The 18,726-nt window shown below is 46.5% G+C and overlaps 1 protein-coding gene across 3 annotated transcripts in view; it reads right to left on the bottom strand.

Annotated features, from left to right (window-relative positions):
- The window catches only part of PEBP4 (phosphatidylethanolamine binding protein 4), a 357,304-nt gene that overhangs the window by 15,784 nt on the left and 322,794 nt on the right, over nt 1-18,726 (bottom strand). For all 3 annotated transcript variants that reach the window (XM_036748622.1, XM_036748623.1, XM_036748621.1), the window contains exons 5-6: nt 6,459-6,504; nt 2,747-2,866 (exon numbers count right to left, since the gene is read on the bottom strand). In XM_036748622.1, the coding sequence (XP_036604517.1) occupies nt 2,747-2,866; nt 6,459-6,504 (166 nt within the window). The remainder of the gene's footprint in view (nt 1-2,746; nt 2,867-6,458; nt 6,505-18,726) is intronic.

The raw sequence follows: 18,726 nt of genomic DNA, 5'->3' as shown, positions 1-18,726 counted from the left end.
GACTGTCTTCCTAAGTGTTTAGTCTGATGGGCATCAAGTTGTATGCAATGAATCCCAAGCCTGGTCCCATCCAGCACCAAGTCAAGACCAGAGGAAGCCAGTTGACACATGATCAGCTGAGTGTCAGAGCAAAAGCTTAGGTTTTTAGGAGATGGGAGCTGTGGTTCAGCCGTGGAAGAGATTGTGTGGGGATGTGGGTACTAAGGTGGAAAGGTGGAGGAGCCTGCAAATGTTCCTGGGGGCCTGAAATCATCGCAGCCCATTCTCTCTAGGAAAGCAGCTCCTGCATATTCTAGTGAAGCAGAGGGTTAGGGTTTGAGGGTGAGAGTGAAGAATAGAAATTTCCTCTCCTTTCTCACTCGGGCTCTTATGATTAGATCCTAGTCTGATGATACCATTTTATTTCTCCCCTTCCTTGCCCCGAACTTATTTGTTCTGAAAGTCCCCAATGGAAAGGAAGGTTTCCAACATCATATGTATCCTAGAGACTGATGGAGCAGTAGGAGAACATGTTTGGTGGAGGGGGGTATGCTGGGGGAGGTGGAGGCACTGGGAGAAAGTATGTTGGAAGTGGGACAGCTTGATGGAATTTGTACAGCCAGAGCAGGCTGGATCTAAGCCTGCCTCCGGGGCCCTTAATGGGGTCTAGAGCCCCAGCGGCTGAGCCAATTTTTGTGCCCAGACACGTCTGGGATTGGTTGGGACATTGCTTCTGTGGGCCTGCCTCTAACCTGGGTCTGTCTGCCAGACCTTAGAGATGAGGGCAGCCAGGGCTGAGAGAGGAGGGAATGCATCACTCCACTTTGGTTCTAACTCTCCACTCCTCAGGCTGGAGATGTTTGGATCCGGAGGACACCTATTCATGATAGGAATCATATTCTGCTGAATGGTCACTCACATGTCCCACCCCCATATATCTTTTTTTTCTCCTTCCTTTCTGGTCACCAGAACCCCTACTTGCAGTGTGGGAGACACAAAGGGCTGGTTACAGCATCACATATTAGGGATCCCCCTGAAGCTATTCTCTCATGAAAAGACAATTAGAAAGATAAGGCCATGTTCTGGGCCCCAGGTGGCCCTGAGCATTTAGGCATGTACTCATTCACCCCTTCCTGGATTCCTGCAATCAGTCTAGCGGAGGCCCTCATCACCTCTCACCTCTACTAGAGAAACAGCCTCCCAGCTCCGTCTGTTGCCTCCAGGCTTGCCTCTCTGCCATCTCCCTTCTGTTGCCAGACTAATCTTTTAGAATCCTGTCCTCCCTCTCACTTCCCTGCTCAGTGATCTGCATTGCCCTTACTGATTCCCTGTCAAGACCAAGGCCATGATCTGGCTCCTTCTTTCTCCCATAAACCTATTTGCAGGGCTTTGCTAACACAGGGCCTCTGCTCTGGTGAAATTAGCCTCTATCGAATCCTGCCTTCTCCCTACACTTCTGAACAATGCGCTCATTCCCCAGAGATGTTAAAGTCCCATGGTGTGTTCCGTAAGGGTATGAGTGGCCACCTGCCCCTCACCCCATTCCCATTTACAGCTCAGAAGGGTGCTGAGGGCACCTAACTGGTTCCACAGTGAACAGGTTAAGAACAGCTGGCTATAATAGTATTGAGAGCTAAAGTCTGCAAAGTTCTTTACATGCGTTGTCTCATTTGATCTCATGGCCCCCATTTCACAGATAAGGTTCAGAAAAGTAAAGCCATTTGCCCAAGATCACACAGCTAGTAAGTATCTGAGGCAGATTCTAATCTAATCTAATCTAATCTAATGGTTTACGAACCCCACCCTCTGCTTGGTGGCTAATGTTCTAAAATCCATGCCTTCTTTCTTTAAAGGGCATAGGGCTCATTTTTGAGGGGATCCCATCAGGAAGTTTCTGGGGACTGGGGCTGGGAAGGTATTGTGAGAACACCTAGTTTGCTTCTCAGAGAGTGAAGATGAGCCAGGGCTGTGCCAGCTTCTTCTACCCAGCCACCCTCCTGCTGACTTGTGGGACTTCTCCACTCTGTCTTGATTGACATCACTCTGCTCTCTGGCTTACCTTCTGCTGCATCCCTTCCCTCCCACCCCCTCATCTTGACAGGCTGCTGAAGTCTTCTTCTTCCTTTTCTTCCAATTTCCTGGAATGGAAATCTAAGCCCCCGAGAGGAGAGGGGGGTTCACTCAGGGTCACGGATTATGTCAGGTAGCTGCTGGAACCTTGGGAATCTATTCTTCCCTGGCCGGGGACAGGAGGGGACCTAGGGATCTCCGCTTGCAGGCCACACAGGTGGGGGCTTAGGCAGGGCTCAAGGCTGCTTTTGCCTTCACCACGGAGGGATTGTGCAAGGAGGCAGAATCTGTGACTAGATCAGGCAGCCATCAAGGAGGACAAGCTGGGAGGGAGACATTCCAGAGTCCTCTTGCCTAGATCAGACCCAATTACTGGGTGCAGTTACCAGCTGGGGTGCTTGCTGTAGGGTTGCTGCCTGTACATGTCACTGGGGACCGTAGGGGAGATTGCTCACCCTCTCCCTCTGGGTTTCCATTCAAAGCTAGGCTCTTGATTCCTGAGTTTTGCTCTCTCGGGGGAGATGATGGCTCCACCGAATAAATGCCTTCCTCGTTGGCCCAGTCTTGAACTTTCCCAAAGAAGAGACACCCTTCGCTCCACTGGGACTTCAGAGGCTTATGGGTATGGGGCCTGAGGCCTTCATTACCCCAATGGGGTCTGCTCCAGCTGGGCCATGGGTCAAGCTGGAAGCCTTACCTCTCTTAGCCTTTTCCTCGGAGCTCAGGGTGATCGGTTTTCCTTTTTCTGGCTGCTCAAACAGGATGAACTGATATCGATGGAAGCCAGTCTGTGGCGGTGGGCTGGGAGGCTGGTAGCCTGAGGGCAGAGAAGGAACAATGGAGTGAATACCCCTCTAGCACAACCCAGGGCAGAGACCCCTGAGGCCTTCTCAGGTGTCCCCCGTTACTCCGGGCAGAGGAGAAATCTTCTGGGGCCAGGTCTCCTAAACATTCCTACTTATCCATCTCCAACCCCTGAGCTGGTCTCTCATCCCATAGCCAACATCCTCAGAGCCAATATCATTCATTATCATCAGCGTCATCAGAGAATCCCCGGGGGTCATCCAGTCCATCTCCTTCCTCATTTTATAAAAGAGGGAACTGAAGTCTGGAGGGGGTGCTGAGTGACTTATCCAAGGTCTTGCAGTAAGTAGCAGGGCTGATTCAAACCCAGGTCCTCTGACTCTAGAGCCTGAGGTCTTTCCATTGTACCGAATGTTCAGAGCCCTGTGCTAGACGCTGGGGAGATTCAAATATTAAGTAATGAGAAAACACAGTCTCTGTCCTCATGGACCTTACAGTGGAGAAATTCTAACAATATTAACTGATATTTCTATATTTGCTTTAAGGTTGCCAAGTCCCGTCACATACATTCTTTCATTAGATACTCACAGTGCTAATATTACCCCATTTTACAGAGGTGACAAGTGTCTTGTACAGCTGAACAGCCGGTAAGTTTCTCTTTGAGGAAAGATTTAGGATTTAAACTGAGGTCCTCCCGACTTGTGGTACGACATGACCTGGGGATTGGGGGGGGGGTGCTGGTGATAAATCATGAAGGTTCAGGGTCAGCAATGGCTTCCCTAGAGAGGTAACATTTGAGCATGTCAGAGAGGGGCTTTTAAGGAGTGGTAGGATTTAAATGGGAGTGTGTGAGGCACATTCCTGAATTCCAGCATCAGTACCCGGGAGATCCTCTTCATCTTTGATGATCTGGTGAAGGCGGGCTAGGCGCAGGCTTGAGGGAGACAGATAGGACCTGGTCCCTGTTTGGTTGCTCTGCCCTATGACAGCCTCTCTGCCCAGGAAGAAGTTCATTTTCCTACTTTTTTATATGTTTGACGGCATTCTCCACTCCCTCCCCCCCACTTCTTTCTTTCCTTTTTCAGCATTTCCTTATGAACTAAGTTCCCAGGGGAGCCAATTTCTTGGATGGGCCCAAGGATCTGGAAGTGGTTATGGGGGTGGGCTGGATTCAATTCAAAGGCTTGCTCATGGAAGCTCTCCCAGTGGGAGTGGTGGCCTGGGTCGTGTCAGGGGAGCCTACCGAGGACCTTTTGGAGGAGAGAGAGCAAATGCTGGGCCCTCTCCCCAATTCCTTCTCGGGAGTCAGGTTTGGTAGGGGAGAAGGGTCTCTCCCTACCCCTACCTGTCCAGACTGTGTGAACTAAAGTCTCAGATGAGGTTAGCAGACTTCATCAGATCCTCCTTCCCCTCTCCTCTTTCTCTTGCAGGAGGGAGTTGGGCTAGAGCTAAGAACCCTCCCTCTTCCAGTTGGGGAAACTGAGGCCGGGAGAAGGCACTGGTATTCCTTTGTTGCTGTTTTTGTTTTGTTTTGTTTTTAGGCAGAAAATTCTGGAAAAGAACTTGAGGGAGGAGAATGGGAGAGAAGGGATTAATGATGCAAGGAATCTGAGGGAAAAGCCTGGACTTCTTAACCACTTTTGCCTCACCTCCCCCACTAAGCTGATTCACAAGTCAAAGAGAAGCTTCTTGTCTCCAGAGGAGGGTTGAAGTTGTCCTTCGGGAGGCTCGAGGGCCTTCGACTAAGGGGAGCAGCCCTGTCTGCTGACATCCTTCCTTAGGATTCCTGTGTGTGTGTGTGTGTGTGTGTGTGTGTGTGTGCGCGCGCGCCTGCTCGCGTTGTGTGAAAATTTTTTCTATTATTATTTTCAGTTCCAAATTCTCTCCTTCCTGCCACCCCTTCCAAAGAGAAGGCTAGAAATTTATACCTTATCCTCTTGTGGACTTCACTTTCCTCATCTGTAAAATGGAGCTAAAACAGCATTTACCCTCCAGGGTTATAAGGATCAAATGAGATATTGGCTATCTAGGCCTTTGTAAGTAAAGCGCTTACATAAATGACGGCTGTTATTACTATTAATGTTGCTATTTCAGTCTCATCTTTGTTAAATGGAATTCAGATAATAATAATGATGATAGCTTGCATTTACATAGCACTCCAAGGTTTGCAAAGTGCTTAACATAGGTGACTTTCATTGGATTTTCGAAGCAACCCTGCGAAGTAGGTGCTATTATTATCCTCATCAGAGAGGTGATTTACCCAGGGTCACCTAACTAGTGAGTGTCTGAGGCAGGATTTGAGTTCCTGACTCTCAGTCTGGTGCTCTATCCACTTGATCATTAAGCTGCCTTTATAATGATATATACGGTCTATATATTGGCATATATGGTATGGTTGGAAAGAGTTCTGTGTTTTTTTAATGCTTAGGGTTACTATTAATATTATTCTTGTTATTTTGGTAACCTTCAGAGAGATCAGTGAGTACAAGCATTTATTGAGCACCTACTATGTAACCAAGCACTTCGAAATAAGCCCGGGAGATACGAAGAAAGGCAAAAGACAGCCCCTGCCCTTGAGAAGTGTAGAGTGTGTGTGTGTGTGTGTGTGTGTGTCTGTGTGTGTGTGTGTCTGTGTGTGTGTATATGTGTGTGCCTGCATGTGCATTTGTAAGTCAATGTCTAGGTATGCAGGCATGGTGAATTTTAGCATGTGTCATTAGGAATGGCTGTGTGTCATGGGAAATGACATTGGGAACTTGGACCAGGAAGTAGGAGATAAAGTCTCCTCCAGAACTCCCCCTGCCACCATCCTGAGCCTCCCATCCCAAGACTCTTCAGCAGAATTCCGCTCCTAGGGGTGACGCTGGGGAGCCCTTGCCCCCTTTGGTCACTTCATGACCCCGTGCATCCTGTGTAACTTCTGGTTTACTTCCCGGAGAGATGAGGTTGGGGGATATAAAAGGATTTGAGAGAGGGAGGGGAAAGCAGATTTTAGGGGCAGTGGGTGGAAATAGGTAAGGAGAAAGGTCAAAGGCAGCAGGATGCAGGTGCCGACTGTGCATTTGTCCTCAATTTCCTACTAGATGGTAAGCTTCTTCAGGGCAGGGACAATTTTGCAATCATAATAATAGTGTACATCTCTACAATCCTTTACAATTTTGAAAGCCCTTATGTCACAGTAGTCCTGTGAAATCCATAGTACTACTGTCCATACCGCCATTTTATATGTGAGAAAACTGGGGTGACCCCCACAGTCAAATGGCATTTCTCAAGTAGGATCTCGCACATAGCAGAGCCTCAATAAATATTTATAAAACAAATGAATGTTGATCCTCCCCTCAAATTCATCAGACATCCCTTCTGGGGGCTTTCAGAGCCGCACCTCAGCGCCCCAAAGCAGCTGGGTCATCTAGAAGCTAGCTAGTCCTACTTCCCCATCTTACAAATGAAGAAACAAGAATGTTATCTCCATTTGAGAAAGGATTGTTTCATTTTCTGTACTCAAGTCCCCAGCGCCTATTGCAGTGCCTCGCATGTAGTAGGTGCTCAATGGATGCTTATTGTTTGATTGATTGACACTGAAAATGGAGAGTCTGGAGACTTACCAGTCAGCTCATGGCCACTTATGTTTCCAGTCTTGAGGCCATCACCCTAAAACAACAGAAACACATGTGGGTTACATGGGGTAGGGGTGGAAAGTAGCGGGAAACCTCAGGCTGGCCCCCTTTTCCTTTGAAAGTCTGTCATTGGTCAGGAGGTGGGGGTGAAGCAGGTGGTATGGAAGGCTGCGTCCACTGGCAGAGCCTGAACTGGACCCTTGGATGGATGCCCAAGGGAGGATGTGGAATCTGCTTCTTCTGCCAGTTTTAAGAGAGGTACCAGATACCCATGTGCCTGAGGGAATGGTTCAAGGGGCAGGCCTGCTTGGAAGGAGGGGGTGGGCTGTCTGATCCCTGGAGGACTTCATGGAGTCCAAGGATCCATTTCCTGTCTCATCGTCTCCAAACCTAAAGGCACTGGACTCAGATCCGGGATTGTTGTTCAGTCATTTCAGTCCCGTCTAACTCTCCATGACCCCATTTGGAGTTTTCTTGGCAAAGGTACTGGAGTAGTTCGCCATTTCCTTCTTCAGCTCATTTTATAGATGAGAATCGGAGGGAAACAGGGTAAAGTGACTTGCCTAGAATCTCTGCAGCTGCATTGGAACTCAGGTCCTACTGAGTCCGGGTTGGGCACTCTGTCCACCCCCGTGCCCCCTAGCTGCCCCTGTAAGTGAGTTGCCCACACCTGGGTTCAAATACCTGCTTCATTATTACCTCAGTAACCTCAGGCAAGTCACCTTAACCTTTCTATGTCTCAGATTCCTGTCAGTCAGCTGACCTCCTGGGTCTCTTGTAGTTAGAGTTCTAAAATGGGTATGAGTGGTCCCATTTTTAGGTTCTAAGAGGAATGAAAGTTTTAGGTTCTGATGGAATGAAGTGGTCCTGCAGAAGGGTGGAAAAATGTTCTTTAGTCATCTCCCCTGAGAGCGCTCAGAGGGCTTGGCCGGTAGCTGTCCAAACTACAGAGACAGTGAAAGGGGAAAAGGAGGGTGGGATGTGGGCCAGGGGAGCCTGCTGCATCGAGGGCTTCGTTTTCGGTGCTGACTCAGCTCATGACCCCCCCCCCCCAGGCGGGCTCTGTGGCCTCCTCTGGGCTTGCTAAAGTCAAGTTCTCCCCTTCTTCCCCTCCCCCCTCCCCCCCCCCCCCAGTCTGTGGGATAATGAAAAGATGGGAGTGTGGTGTTAATTACTGTTTGTTTAGGGCCGGGAGATGCTCAGATGAAAGGATTAGAGCTATGGCCCTGGGCTCCCTGGTGCCAATACCCTGGGCTAAACTAGGGGATCCCTGTGGCCCCCAACTGTAGGTTTTTATAATGTTGATCGTGATGATGAAGGACATATCCTAACTGGTTCACTCGGCACCTAACTGTGCCCGGGCCACCGACCCCACTCAGCCAGAGAAGAGGCAGTGGTGGGGGAGGGAGGGGCAGGAACTTCACCCTGTCCTCTTGGAGAAAACGGACTCAAGATCCTTCTAGCCCCCATGATTGTGATTTTAAATCTGAGGCCCAGTTAAAACCCTCAGTATCCCAGCCGATAGCTGACATTTATAAAATCCTTAAAGTTTACAAAATACTTCACGGGTGTTATTTCGATCGATCCTCGTAGCAAACCCGTGAGGTCGATTCTACTGTTGGGCTATTATCCCCATGTCATAGAAGAAGAAACTGAAGCTCAGGGAGGTGGGGTGAATTGTTGATGGTTACATAGCTAGTAAGTGTCAGAGATGGGATCAGAGCTCAGGTCTCTCCCGAGTCTGTGCCTGAAGAACTTTCGATCGCCCTACCAGGCCCTTCAGGATCCATTTCATGCCTGTCCTATAGCCTATCCTCCTATTTCCTCGTGAGGAGTCCCTTATCTGGGACAGTGCCTTGAACTTTTCCCTAGTTGGTCCTCTGATACCTTCAGGCCTTAGGTGCTGGTGGGGGCAGGAGGGTGAGGCTGAGGGTGGGGGTCTACAAGGGGAATGTGGTGGCTGCCTTCTTTTCTTTCTTTCCCCAGTCTGGCCCCTTTGTGCATTAATCAATCGTGCCTTCCCTCATTTCTTCTCTGTCCTTTTCCATGGTGGAACAGCCCCTACCAATTTCTATTTCCACACCAGGGACTCAACATAGCTGTTTGGGAGGAGGCCAGTGGGATGTGCCCACCCAGCTCATTCTCATAAACTGCAACCAGCACTTTGACAGATGCTGTTCACGTTTATCCTGCAAGTCCCATCCCCCAACTCTGCCACTGCCTCAAGGTCTCCTAAGAGGTCTTACCTCAACTAGGCCTCCTTCTTCTTAAGCACTGTGTCCTGTACTCTCTCCTCTCTACTCCCTTGGGTCCTCACTCCAATCCCAAACACCCTTTCTCAGCAGGGCTCTCTCTGCTTGTAGTTTTTTTTTTTTAATTTTTGCTTATTTAGTACCTATCACAGTGCTTTGTATAGAGTAGAAACAGAATGTTTGTTGAACAACATTGAATTCTATATCTTTCCTTTCTTTATTAGCCATGCCAGGGATTTGAACCTAGGTCCTCAGACCCCAAATCCTGGATTCCTTCAGCTCCCCACCCTCCTCCAGCTCAGCCCTTCCCAGCTCAGTTTAGTTCATGATTTGTTTAAACAAAACAATAGCGACCCAAAATTGCTGTTTCATTTTCCTCTCCTAAAAACTCCCAGCCCCACCCAGGGATATGACCTTAGCTCTGTCCGTTGTGGGGGGGATGGGGGTGGAGAGGTCTGGGGTGGAAAGTTTGATTTTCTCCCATTGACTTGGGAGGGAACTTATTCTCCCTCTGGGAAGTTTTCTCTCACCAACTGGAGCTTCCTAGGCAGAGAACTGACCTCTTCCATCCACTTTGCTGAGTAAGACCGTATGGACTTTTGCCCAGGACCCTGGGCCTAAGCTGGCTGAGTCAGCTTCTCAGAACTTGTAAGCAGAGAGCCTCGAAAGCGCTAAAAATACTCAAGAGAAAGGAGAGTAGTTGGGGGTCCTGGGTCAGAATCATAGCTGGGTCATCTCAGCTTCTTCCTCTGTACCGTGAGGGGCTTAGACAACGTTCTTTGAAGCTCCAGGATGCTGTGATCTCATGATCTCTGGAGCAGCCTTCCCTGTGTGAGTTAAGGGCCCGAGAAACAAGGGAGAAGTAAACTTCTTCCTCCTCATTGCCTCGATGCACTGCCTCAAACTCTCACTATTTGGGTCTTGGCCCGGTGGAGTCCCTGTGAAATGCATCTGTGCCATGAGGGAGGAAGGTATAGGGAAGGCATTAGCTCTTATATTAAAACAATAACACTGTTGTGTCTGTAGGATTGGATTAACCATACATGGCTTAGTCAAGCCTCTGCAAATGTTCTACTACCAGAGATCATTAACAGGCCCCCAGTTTCATAGTTGGGGAAACAGGAGATCAGGCAAGAGTCTTGCTCAAGATGACGCATCCAGGGGCAACACTGAGCTTGGAATCCCTTGTGTCCATTCCCATGCTTTTCCTGTTATATTGAATACCTCCTAAAAGGGCTGCTGAAGGGAGGGAGGGAAGGGGTTACAGAGGGGAGAAGTACAGGAAATGGCACAGGTTTGGGAGCCAAAACATCTGAGTTCAAATCCGGGCTCAGCTACTTAATACTAGCGTGACCTTGGTCAAACTCCTTTGCCTTTTTTGGGGGGACAGTCTCAGTTTCCTCATCTGTAAAAATTAGAGGGTTATATTGGATGATCTCTAAGGTCCTTTCCTACACTCAAGCCTATAAACTGATGTGCTCTTTGCAGGTTCAAGGCATGAAGTATGGCCTGACGAGATAGACCTACTTGGGGATATAGGAGTTGGAGGCCCTGGGTAGTATGGGGAGCCTCTAGTTGGGGTGGGAGAAATCATGAAAAGGGGAGGAAGGGGAGTAGAAAGTGGAGTGAATTAGAATCAGAAAACCTGGGTTTTATTCCTGCTTCTGCTACATGTCATTTGGACAAATTGTTTTCTTTCTGTGGGCCTCAGTTTCCACATCTGTAAAATTCAGGGAGCGGGTGAGTATCCTAGATGACCTGTGAGATCCCTTCCAGCCCCCAAATCTACAACATTGTGATCTTTGAGGTTTTGCTTGTTTACTTGTTTTTTGTTGTTTTGGAGGCTTAGTCTTTTTTTTTAATCTCATTTTTCTTGATTTTTTTTATATCACCTTTTCTGAACATATCCTACCCCCAATTTAGCTATTCGTCGTAATATAGAATAGAAAATATTAAAAAAAGCAGTTTGTCAACCAACTTATCAACCAAGTTGGCAGCATATGTACCATACTACAACCATAGTCACTTGGCTCTGTAAACAAAAAAGAAAGAAGGAAAGAAAAGAAAAAAAGGAGGGGGTGTGTTTTCTCAGCTTTTCTTCATGGCCAGGCGCTAAAAAAATTTTTTTTGAGGGGCAACATATAGTAGTGGATAAGCTGCTGGACTTGGAATCGGAAAGACCTTTAAAATCTCGCTTCACCACATCCAGAAAAAGAACTATGGAGTCTGAATGCATCAAAGCATACTATTTGCTTTATCTCTTTTTTTTGTTTGTTTCTTCTTTCTTGTAGTTCCATTGGTTCTAATTCTTTTTTTTACAACATGACTAATGTGAAAATATGTTTAATATGAATGTATGTGTAGAGCCTATATCAGATTGCATTCTGTCTTGGGGAGGGGGGAGGACGTTTAGAACTCAAAATCTTATGGAAGTGAATGTTGAAAATAAAAATACATACATACATGCATGCATACATACATAAAAATAAAATCTCACTTCAGACACTTATTAGGTGTATGACCCTGGCCAGGTCGCTTAGCTGGTTTGTGCCTCACTTTCCTTATTTATAAAAAGAGGAGTTTGGAATGGATGGCTTCTTAGGATCCCTTCTACCTCCAAGCCTATGACCCTATGACCTTAAAAGGGCCAGGGTCTCTCACTGCATCCTGGGCCATCTCCAGTCATCCTGATGAATATCTGGCCACTGGACCCAGAAGGCTCTGGAGGAGAAAGTGAGGCTGGTGACCTTGCACAGCCCTCCCTCACTCAAATCAAAGTCAACTGCAAGTCATGGCATCATCTCCCTGATGTCATGGTCCTCTTCCAGAACAAGGACAAACCACAACCACACCACCTACCTCACTGGATTGTAGTGAAGACCAAATCAAGTCAACGTACAGCAAACATTTATTAAGTACCTAGAGAGCACCTGGCTCTGAGATATTTTCTGGAGGCACAAAGATGTAAAATAGTCTTTGCCTACAATGAGTTTACAGTCTCCTACAGGGGATGGGGTATGCACACAGATGACAAAAACACAGGGTAAACCTACAAAACTCAGAAGTGAAGATATGGAGGATAGGGCCTTGGAGCAGCCAAGGGCTGTACTTTTAGAGCAGCCTCAGCCTGTGGCTTCCTTTAGAGTCTGCTTTGAGGGGCTATTGTCAATTCATATCTTTTGGATTTTTGGACCAATTTGCAGCTCATTGACTGGAAGCGTTCTGGGAATAAGTCATAGTATACAAAACTGTTCACAGGGGTAGGGCAGAAAGGAGGGCAGGGAGAAACAGTAGGCCACCAAAGACAAGTTTCCCTACTTCACAGTTTCGCTCTGGGTTAGTTGATGTGGTACCCGTCAAGGCTTCCATACTGTTGAGGTTTGGCTTCGCAGAACCAAACAAAATCTACAAGCATTTATTAAACATTTAAGATGTGCAAGACCCTTTGAACTACATTCACTATGATAGTGGGAGTGTTGATAATTAGTAATAGAATCATGGCATAATAGAAAGTGGATTGGATTAAGGGTCAAGAAACTTGGGTTCTAATGCCAGCTCAGCAGCTCATTAGCTGTGCGATACTGGGTAAGTCCCTTAAGGGACTCCCGTAAGGGAGAGCAGACCTGTGTAAGTCACAGTACTGCTGGGAAGATCAAGTGAGGTAGTGGAGGGGTGGAATAACCCTATAGATTGTAGAGTACCACACAGATACAAACTTTTATTGGAGACACAGTGGGGTCAGAAGGCATGAATTTGAAACTGGAATCTCCTGTTTACCAGCTCTTGGATGTTAGAGCTGGAAAGTATCATAGTTATCATTTACTTTAATTTCTTCATTTTACAGAGTAGGAAAGTGAGACTCAGAGAGAAGGGAATGTATGGTTAAGAAATCTACTCGATTCTATTTGCACAACATTTTTTCACATCTGTCACCTCTCCTCCTATGTGCCCACCTTCCTCCAGTTTAGGCTCTCATCGCAGCTTGCCTGGACTATTCTAATGGTCTTCTAATTGATCCTGCCGATTCTAGTTTCTTGCCATTCCAGTCCATCTATAATCTGGTCTGGCAAATGTACAACCTCATCAGGTCACTCATTTGATGCAACCTGTTCATGTGCAGAGCGCTAGGGAGATGGCTTCCAGGAGAATCATGATGGCGTGTAAGGGAAGTCTGTTGGAGAGACTGTGGAGCCTGTGTGGACATTCTGTAACTGGTTCCAGGCAGCAAACCATATGGATTAGAGGAGCCTTTTTCAATTGGCTTCATAGCCAATTGAAAGACACTCTCAGTGTCTTCAAAAAGGTTTGAGTCAGCTTTGCTTCATGTGGACCTGGGGGAATTGGGTGATTCTTTCTCTTTCATGATGTCCACTGAGAGATGATTTGGTAAGGGGGAAGGGTGCTGGCCTTTCCCCTCTGGGACACATGGCCCTTGAGAAATGGGGCATGTTTGGTCTTTTAATTTGTTGGTTTTCCATTCCATGTGAAAGGAGCTTCCAAAGGTTCAGACAGTGAGCCACAGGAATCTGGGAGTTGGAAACTAGGTATAACAATAATGCTGTTTGATGCTACTATGGCTGCATAAGGCCAATAATACCAGCACACAGGAGGGCTACTAGCGCAAGTTCTTTGATCTGCTTTTCTAAGGAAAGCAACTTTAAAGGGTTAACAATCTTACTTTAATTAAACATAAATATATCATTCACTTAATTCAGGGAGAAAAGCCAGTACCCTGAACTTCAGAAAGAATACAAACAGAAATTACAAGCAGAAATTATATAAACAGAGCAAATAATACAAATCAGCAGACAGGCTTCTAGCTGTCTGTCCAAGATAATACATACATAGCCACCAGAGAGAGAAGCACCAAGATCTGGGTTTTTCAAAGAAGGGGGTGGGGGGGAGGGGCGGTGCTCCTTAATGGCTACCCAAAGTCTCCATACCAACACTCTTCCAATGAGTGAGCTAACCTCAGAGTATATATACCCTTTTTCAGGGACCTAGGGCTTCACATGTCTAGTGATCTAATTAGCAAAAGGCAAGACTCACTCAAAGGCACTTGAGTGTCTTAATGCTTAGAATCAAAAGAAAAAAACAGTAAGAAGTCCCATTTTGCTTGCCCTTACACTAGGCTGGACTTTGCAGCCCAGTTTAGCATCCATGCCCCCAAGGAGCAAGAATCAATTTTTGTGCCCTTAGGATCATATAGCACATTCAAGAGTGACTTTGGGACCCCAGCCCAGCACAAGGACTCACCCAGTACATATGCTGAATCTAGACAGGAACTAGGTGAAACAAATGCCGTGTAGGAACTGAGCTAAGTTTATAGCCTTCTCCCCTGCAACTGAAGTGACGTAGGGGAAGAGTATGTCCTAGAGGTAGTGGAGGATATATGTCTGTCCATTTTTTCTTGCTGTTTTGAAGTCAATATCCTTCTGTAAATGCTGCCCATATCAAGTGTCTAAATAGAACTAGGGTGCTAGTCATTGCCTCCTAAGATATAGGGAAAACACATGGTGGGGGCTTGAGCTGATGAAAAAGACACTTCAATCCTTCCTGGTACCCTAGGATCCTGAGGAGAGATGGAACTGGCCTACCTCTGGGAGAGGGATCCAGAGCATACATGATCTACATCCTTCACAGAGCTGCCAAATTAATCTTCTTAAGGGAACGATTGGACCCTATCATTCTCCTGACCCTAAATCATCATTGGCTCCCTACTGCTTCCAGGATAAAAGTCTGGCCTTGGATGCTCTCCACCATCTTGCTCCAACCTACCTTTCCATTCTTATTTCACATCACTCCCTTTCCTAAGGTCTATATTCCATCCAAATTGCACTGTTAGTTGCTCTGGACGTTCCGTCTTCCCCCTCTGTGCATTTCATGAGCTAGATCTGTGCCTATAATGTATTCCCTGCTCTCTGAATCCTTAACTTCCTGTAGGGCTAAGCGTAGGAGCCACCTCTTCCGTGAAACCTACCTTGACCCCTGTTCTTGTCACGAGTCCTCCTAGGCTCCTTGCCAGAATTGGTCATGGATGTCATTCTACCATAGGGACAGTTGATGGATGGATGGGCACTACTCTCCTTATCGTGTTCTGTGTTTCCTTGGGGGAATGGCTGGAGAGCTCATTTGTCCTTGACCTCTGGGGCAGGAGGGCAGGAGTGATGGGGGTGCCCCAGGGCCCCTCTCATTAGCCCCCTCTCCTAGAGTCAGTGATTGGCCCGAGAAGGCGATAGAACAAGGGGCCTGGCTCAGCTGCTAGCCCCAGCAGCGATGGAAGACAGTTTCCTCATTCCACTTCAATTACCCACAGCCAACTACCCGCCCACCTTGTCGTTTGCTAAGGCCTCAGGTGCCTGACGCTTGCTGACCTCTCTGGAGCAGGGGGTCAGCAGCACATTTCCTCCAGCGCAGAAGAGATGATTTAATCTTTTCACCCACCTCTTCCCATTGGGTCGGGAGGAATCAATCACTTTCCCTTTCCTGGCAACAAAACTCAGGCCCTCAGAGTTGAAAGGTGTCCCTTTTGATGGGGGATGGGGGTGGGGGTGGTGGAAATGGATAATTCTTGCAACTCAGAAAGTGAGGGAAAGAAAAGGAAAGAGAGAATACACACACAGAAACAGAGTAAAGTGGAGGTGGGGTGGGGTGAATAAAATTTATAAGTCAGCCTGAATCTAGTTCTAAATCTTATGATTTCTATGAAATTACATAGGGAGATGGAAAGAGAAGCCCTGAGACAGAGACACACAGAGAAACAGAGGCACAGACACAGAGAATGAGACAAAGAGAAAAGTCAGAGATGAAAGAGAGAGACAGATAGTGAGAGACAAAACAGAAATGATGAGAGTGTGAGGAACAGAGAAATCCAGTAAGAGACAGTGAGACATAGATCATGATCCAAAGAATGGTACAGAGAGATGCATTGAGAGAGAGAGAGAGAGAGAGAGAGAGAGAGAGAGAGAGGGAGAGAGAGAGACAGAGAAGGAAAGGGAGAGGAGAAGAGAGAAGAGAAGAGAAGAGAAGAGAAGAGAAGAGAAGAGAAGAGAAGAGAAGAGAAGAGAAGAGAAGAGAGAGAGGTAGAGGTAGAGGAGAGAGAGAGTTAAGGACAGAGAAAGACAAGAGTAGGAGGTAGTGGTAGTGTGGAATATGGGAGAGAAGAAACCAACCAAAGATGGAAGGTACAAAAAGACAAGATGGTAACCTAAGTTACCTAGAATAACCAGAGTAGAGTAACTTAGAGTTCCCTGTTCCTGGCCTTTGAGCATTGGTCCCCAAATATGAGACAATCTTCCTCTTTGGCATAGCTGCCAATGTCTGGGGATCCAGAAATAGTGGCTGCCATGGGACTGCCCCCAGACTCGTTGTTTTGTTTTTGTAGGGTACTGCCAATGACCTGACGAAAATGTTGGACAGGTTCTTTAGGGGCAGTCTCCAGCAAAAGTCTGGACCATCTGACTAGGGAGAAATAGCTCCAAGGAAAAGGCTGTAAATGAAAGCACTTTCCATATGTTACCACATTTGATGCTCAAAAAAGCCCAGGGAGGTAGGCAATACAAGAATGATATTTTACAGAAGAGGAAATGGAGGTATAAGAGGTTAAACTTTTTTTTGCTTGATTATATTTGTTTTCAGGGAAGGCTTTTATTTGATGGCAGGGGGAGGTGAGGAGTTGTGAGGAAGAGGGAGAGAATAGCAATGATGATGCAAAAAAAGGATATCAATTAAACATTAAAAAAATTCACAAGTGAGAAAAGGATTTCAGAAGAGGGCAGAGACAGGATAATTTTCATTCTACCACCATAACGTTTATATGTTTTTTAGAAGCAAGAGGTATGGGATATATTTGTGGTCTCATATATTAGCCTTTTCCTAGCCTTCCTTGAACATGAATATATATCATGCTTGTTGATGATTGCCTAGTTAACACAAAATTCCTCATAAAAATCAGAAGAAAATGAGGGGGAAGAGATAGGACCTAAAGGACTGAACACCTGTATTGCTGAAAACTCACTGAACACGACTGGAGGGCCTACTCTGGGCTACTGTACTGGGAAGAATAGTTTATACTAAACATCAATATTATAAAAATATTATAAAAACTTTGAAAAACTTAGGAATTCTGATTAAATTATTAGTCATGATTTCAGATGAATGATAAAAAAGAATTCTGTTGACCTCATGACAGAATAATGTTTTACTACTATACAGAAACAAGAAATACATTTTTGGATGTGACCAATGTGGAAATGTTTATACTCTTTTTATATAATGCAGGAGTTCTGTAATCTTTCCTTCTCTTTTTTTCCTTTCTCTCTCCTTTCCTTCCCTCCTTCCTTCTTCTTTTCTTCCATTTCTCCCTCCTTTTTTCTTTCTTTCTCTTTCTTTTCTCCCTTCCTTCCTCCCTCCCTTTTTCTTCCTTTCTTCTTTCTCTCTCTCTCTCTTTCTTTCTTTCTCTCTTTCTTTCTTTTTCTTTCTTTCTTCCTTCCTTTCTCTCTTTCTTTTTCTTTCTTCCTTTCTTCCTTCCTTCCTTCCTTTCTTTCTTTCTTTCTTTGTCTTTCTTTCTTCTTCCCTCCTTCTGTCTCTATATCTCCATGACTCTGTCTCTGTCTCTCTTATTTTAATCAGTTAAGATCCACCTTCTCCCCCTCCTCATGTTAAGTGACTTTCCTATGGTCTCTCTAGACTCTACTACTCTTTCCATTACACCGTGAAACTCCAGGCTGGAGTCCTGGGGTTTCTATTTCTAGAAAGCTGACTTTCCTCTCCAGATTTCTCTATTCTTGTGTTTCTCTATGTGTACTTCTCTCTGCCTCTCTCTTCATCATCTCACTCTGTTTCTCTTGGTGTCCATCTTCATGCTGGCCTCTTTCTCTGCTTGTTGCTCCTCCTGACTCCCCCACCCTGATCTTGGTCTTCCAGGAGAGTGAGGAGAGGAGGAGTCTTCAGTTGGAGTCTCTGGGATTGAGCCCTGTTTCTGAGCTGCTAAATGAGAGGTAGCTGTCAGCTCTCCTGGGCCGAAGTAAATTTCAAAAAGGATATTCTGAGACAGCCAGGACAGAAGAATCCTCAAAACTGGGCATCTGTCTTTTCTCTTCCAAGTACTAGGCACTAACCCAGTAGACCAGTAGGATGTGAGTTCCGACCTAGTAGGGGTCCTGCTTATATACTGGCACTCTGGATCTCTGAGTTTTGCTTCCTAACTTGGCTCCTGATGTATGCTTCTGGGCCCATAAAAAGAGGTGATCAGGGAGGAAGAAAGGATGTGATTAGCAGGGATCAAGCAATGAAGTCGAAGTTTTCCCCTGAGTTAGGAATGTCCCATGCCCAGTCTGGAAAGGAAGATAGGCACATTCCTGTGATACTAGCCAGGCCAGTAAGCAGAGCTGCTTAGGACAGGAGGCTGAAGTTATTTACACCTGGAAAAGTACATAAACTATAGGTTACCTCCTGGGCTCCTGGCCAAGTACTTGATGACCCTTTAGGGTGTTTCTACATGCCCATAGCTCTTTTCCTGGACTTCCAGAGCCGTTAGTTGCCCCAGACCTCAGGAGTCCACATCGAAGGCAAGGTTTTTCCTGTTCTCCAAAGGCACAGTCCTCAAGGCCCAGCAGGGTCATCAGAGAAGGCTGGTAAAACAGCAGCTTGTTTGGTTGGTATCTCATTGATGCCCTTGAGATCCCCATGGAGGAGTGGAGTTGGGCCTCTGAGATGGGGTGGCCTCTAGTGAGTCAAAAAGCTTCTTAAGGCAAAACCCCTTCCCCAGCCTTTTTTCCTCCACCTTACTGGGATCACTGGGCTTGAGGAGCCCCTTTCAAAGGAGACCCTACAACTCAGAGAACTGAGAGAGCAGAAAGGGATGCCACACCTGTCCCACTTTGCCTCATGACCCGCTGTAAACAGATTATTCATACTGCTATCAGTTCAGCCACCCATTATTTAAATATTTACGGGGTGGCAGTAATCGTATTGAGCTCTGCTTAGAGCATACTCACACTCTG

The sequence above is a fragment of the Trichosurus vulpecula genome, chromosome 3 (genome assembly GCF_011100635.1).
Source record: "Trichosurus vulpecula isolate mTriVul1 chromosome 3, mTriVul1.pri, whole genome shotgun sequence".
Lineage (NCBI taxonomy): Eukaryota > Metazoa > Chordata > Mammalia > Diprotodontia > Phalangeridae > Trichosurus > Trichosurus vulpecula.
The sequence above is the reverse complement of the archived record's forward strand: the minus strand, read 5'-3'. Positions and strand labels throughout refer to the sequence as shown.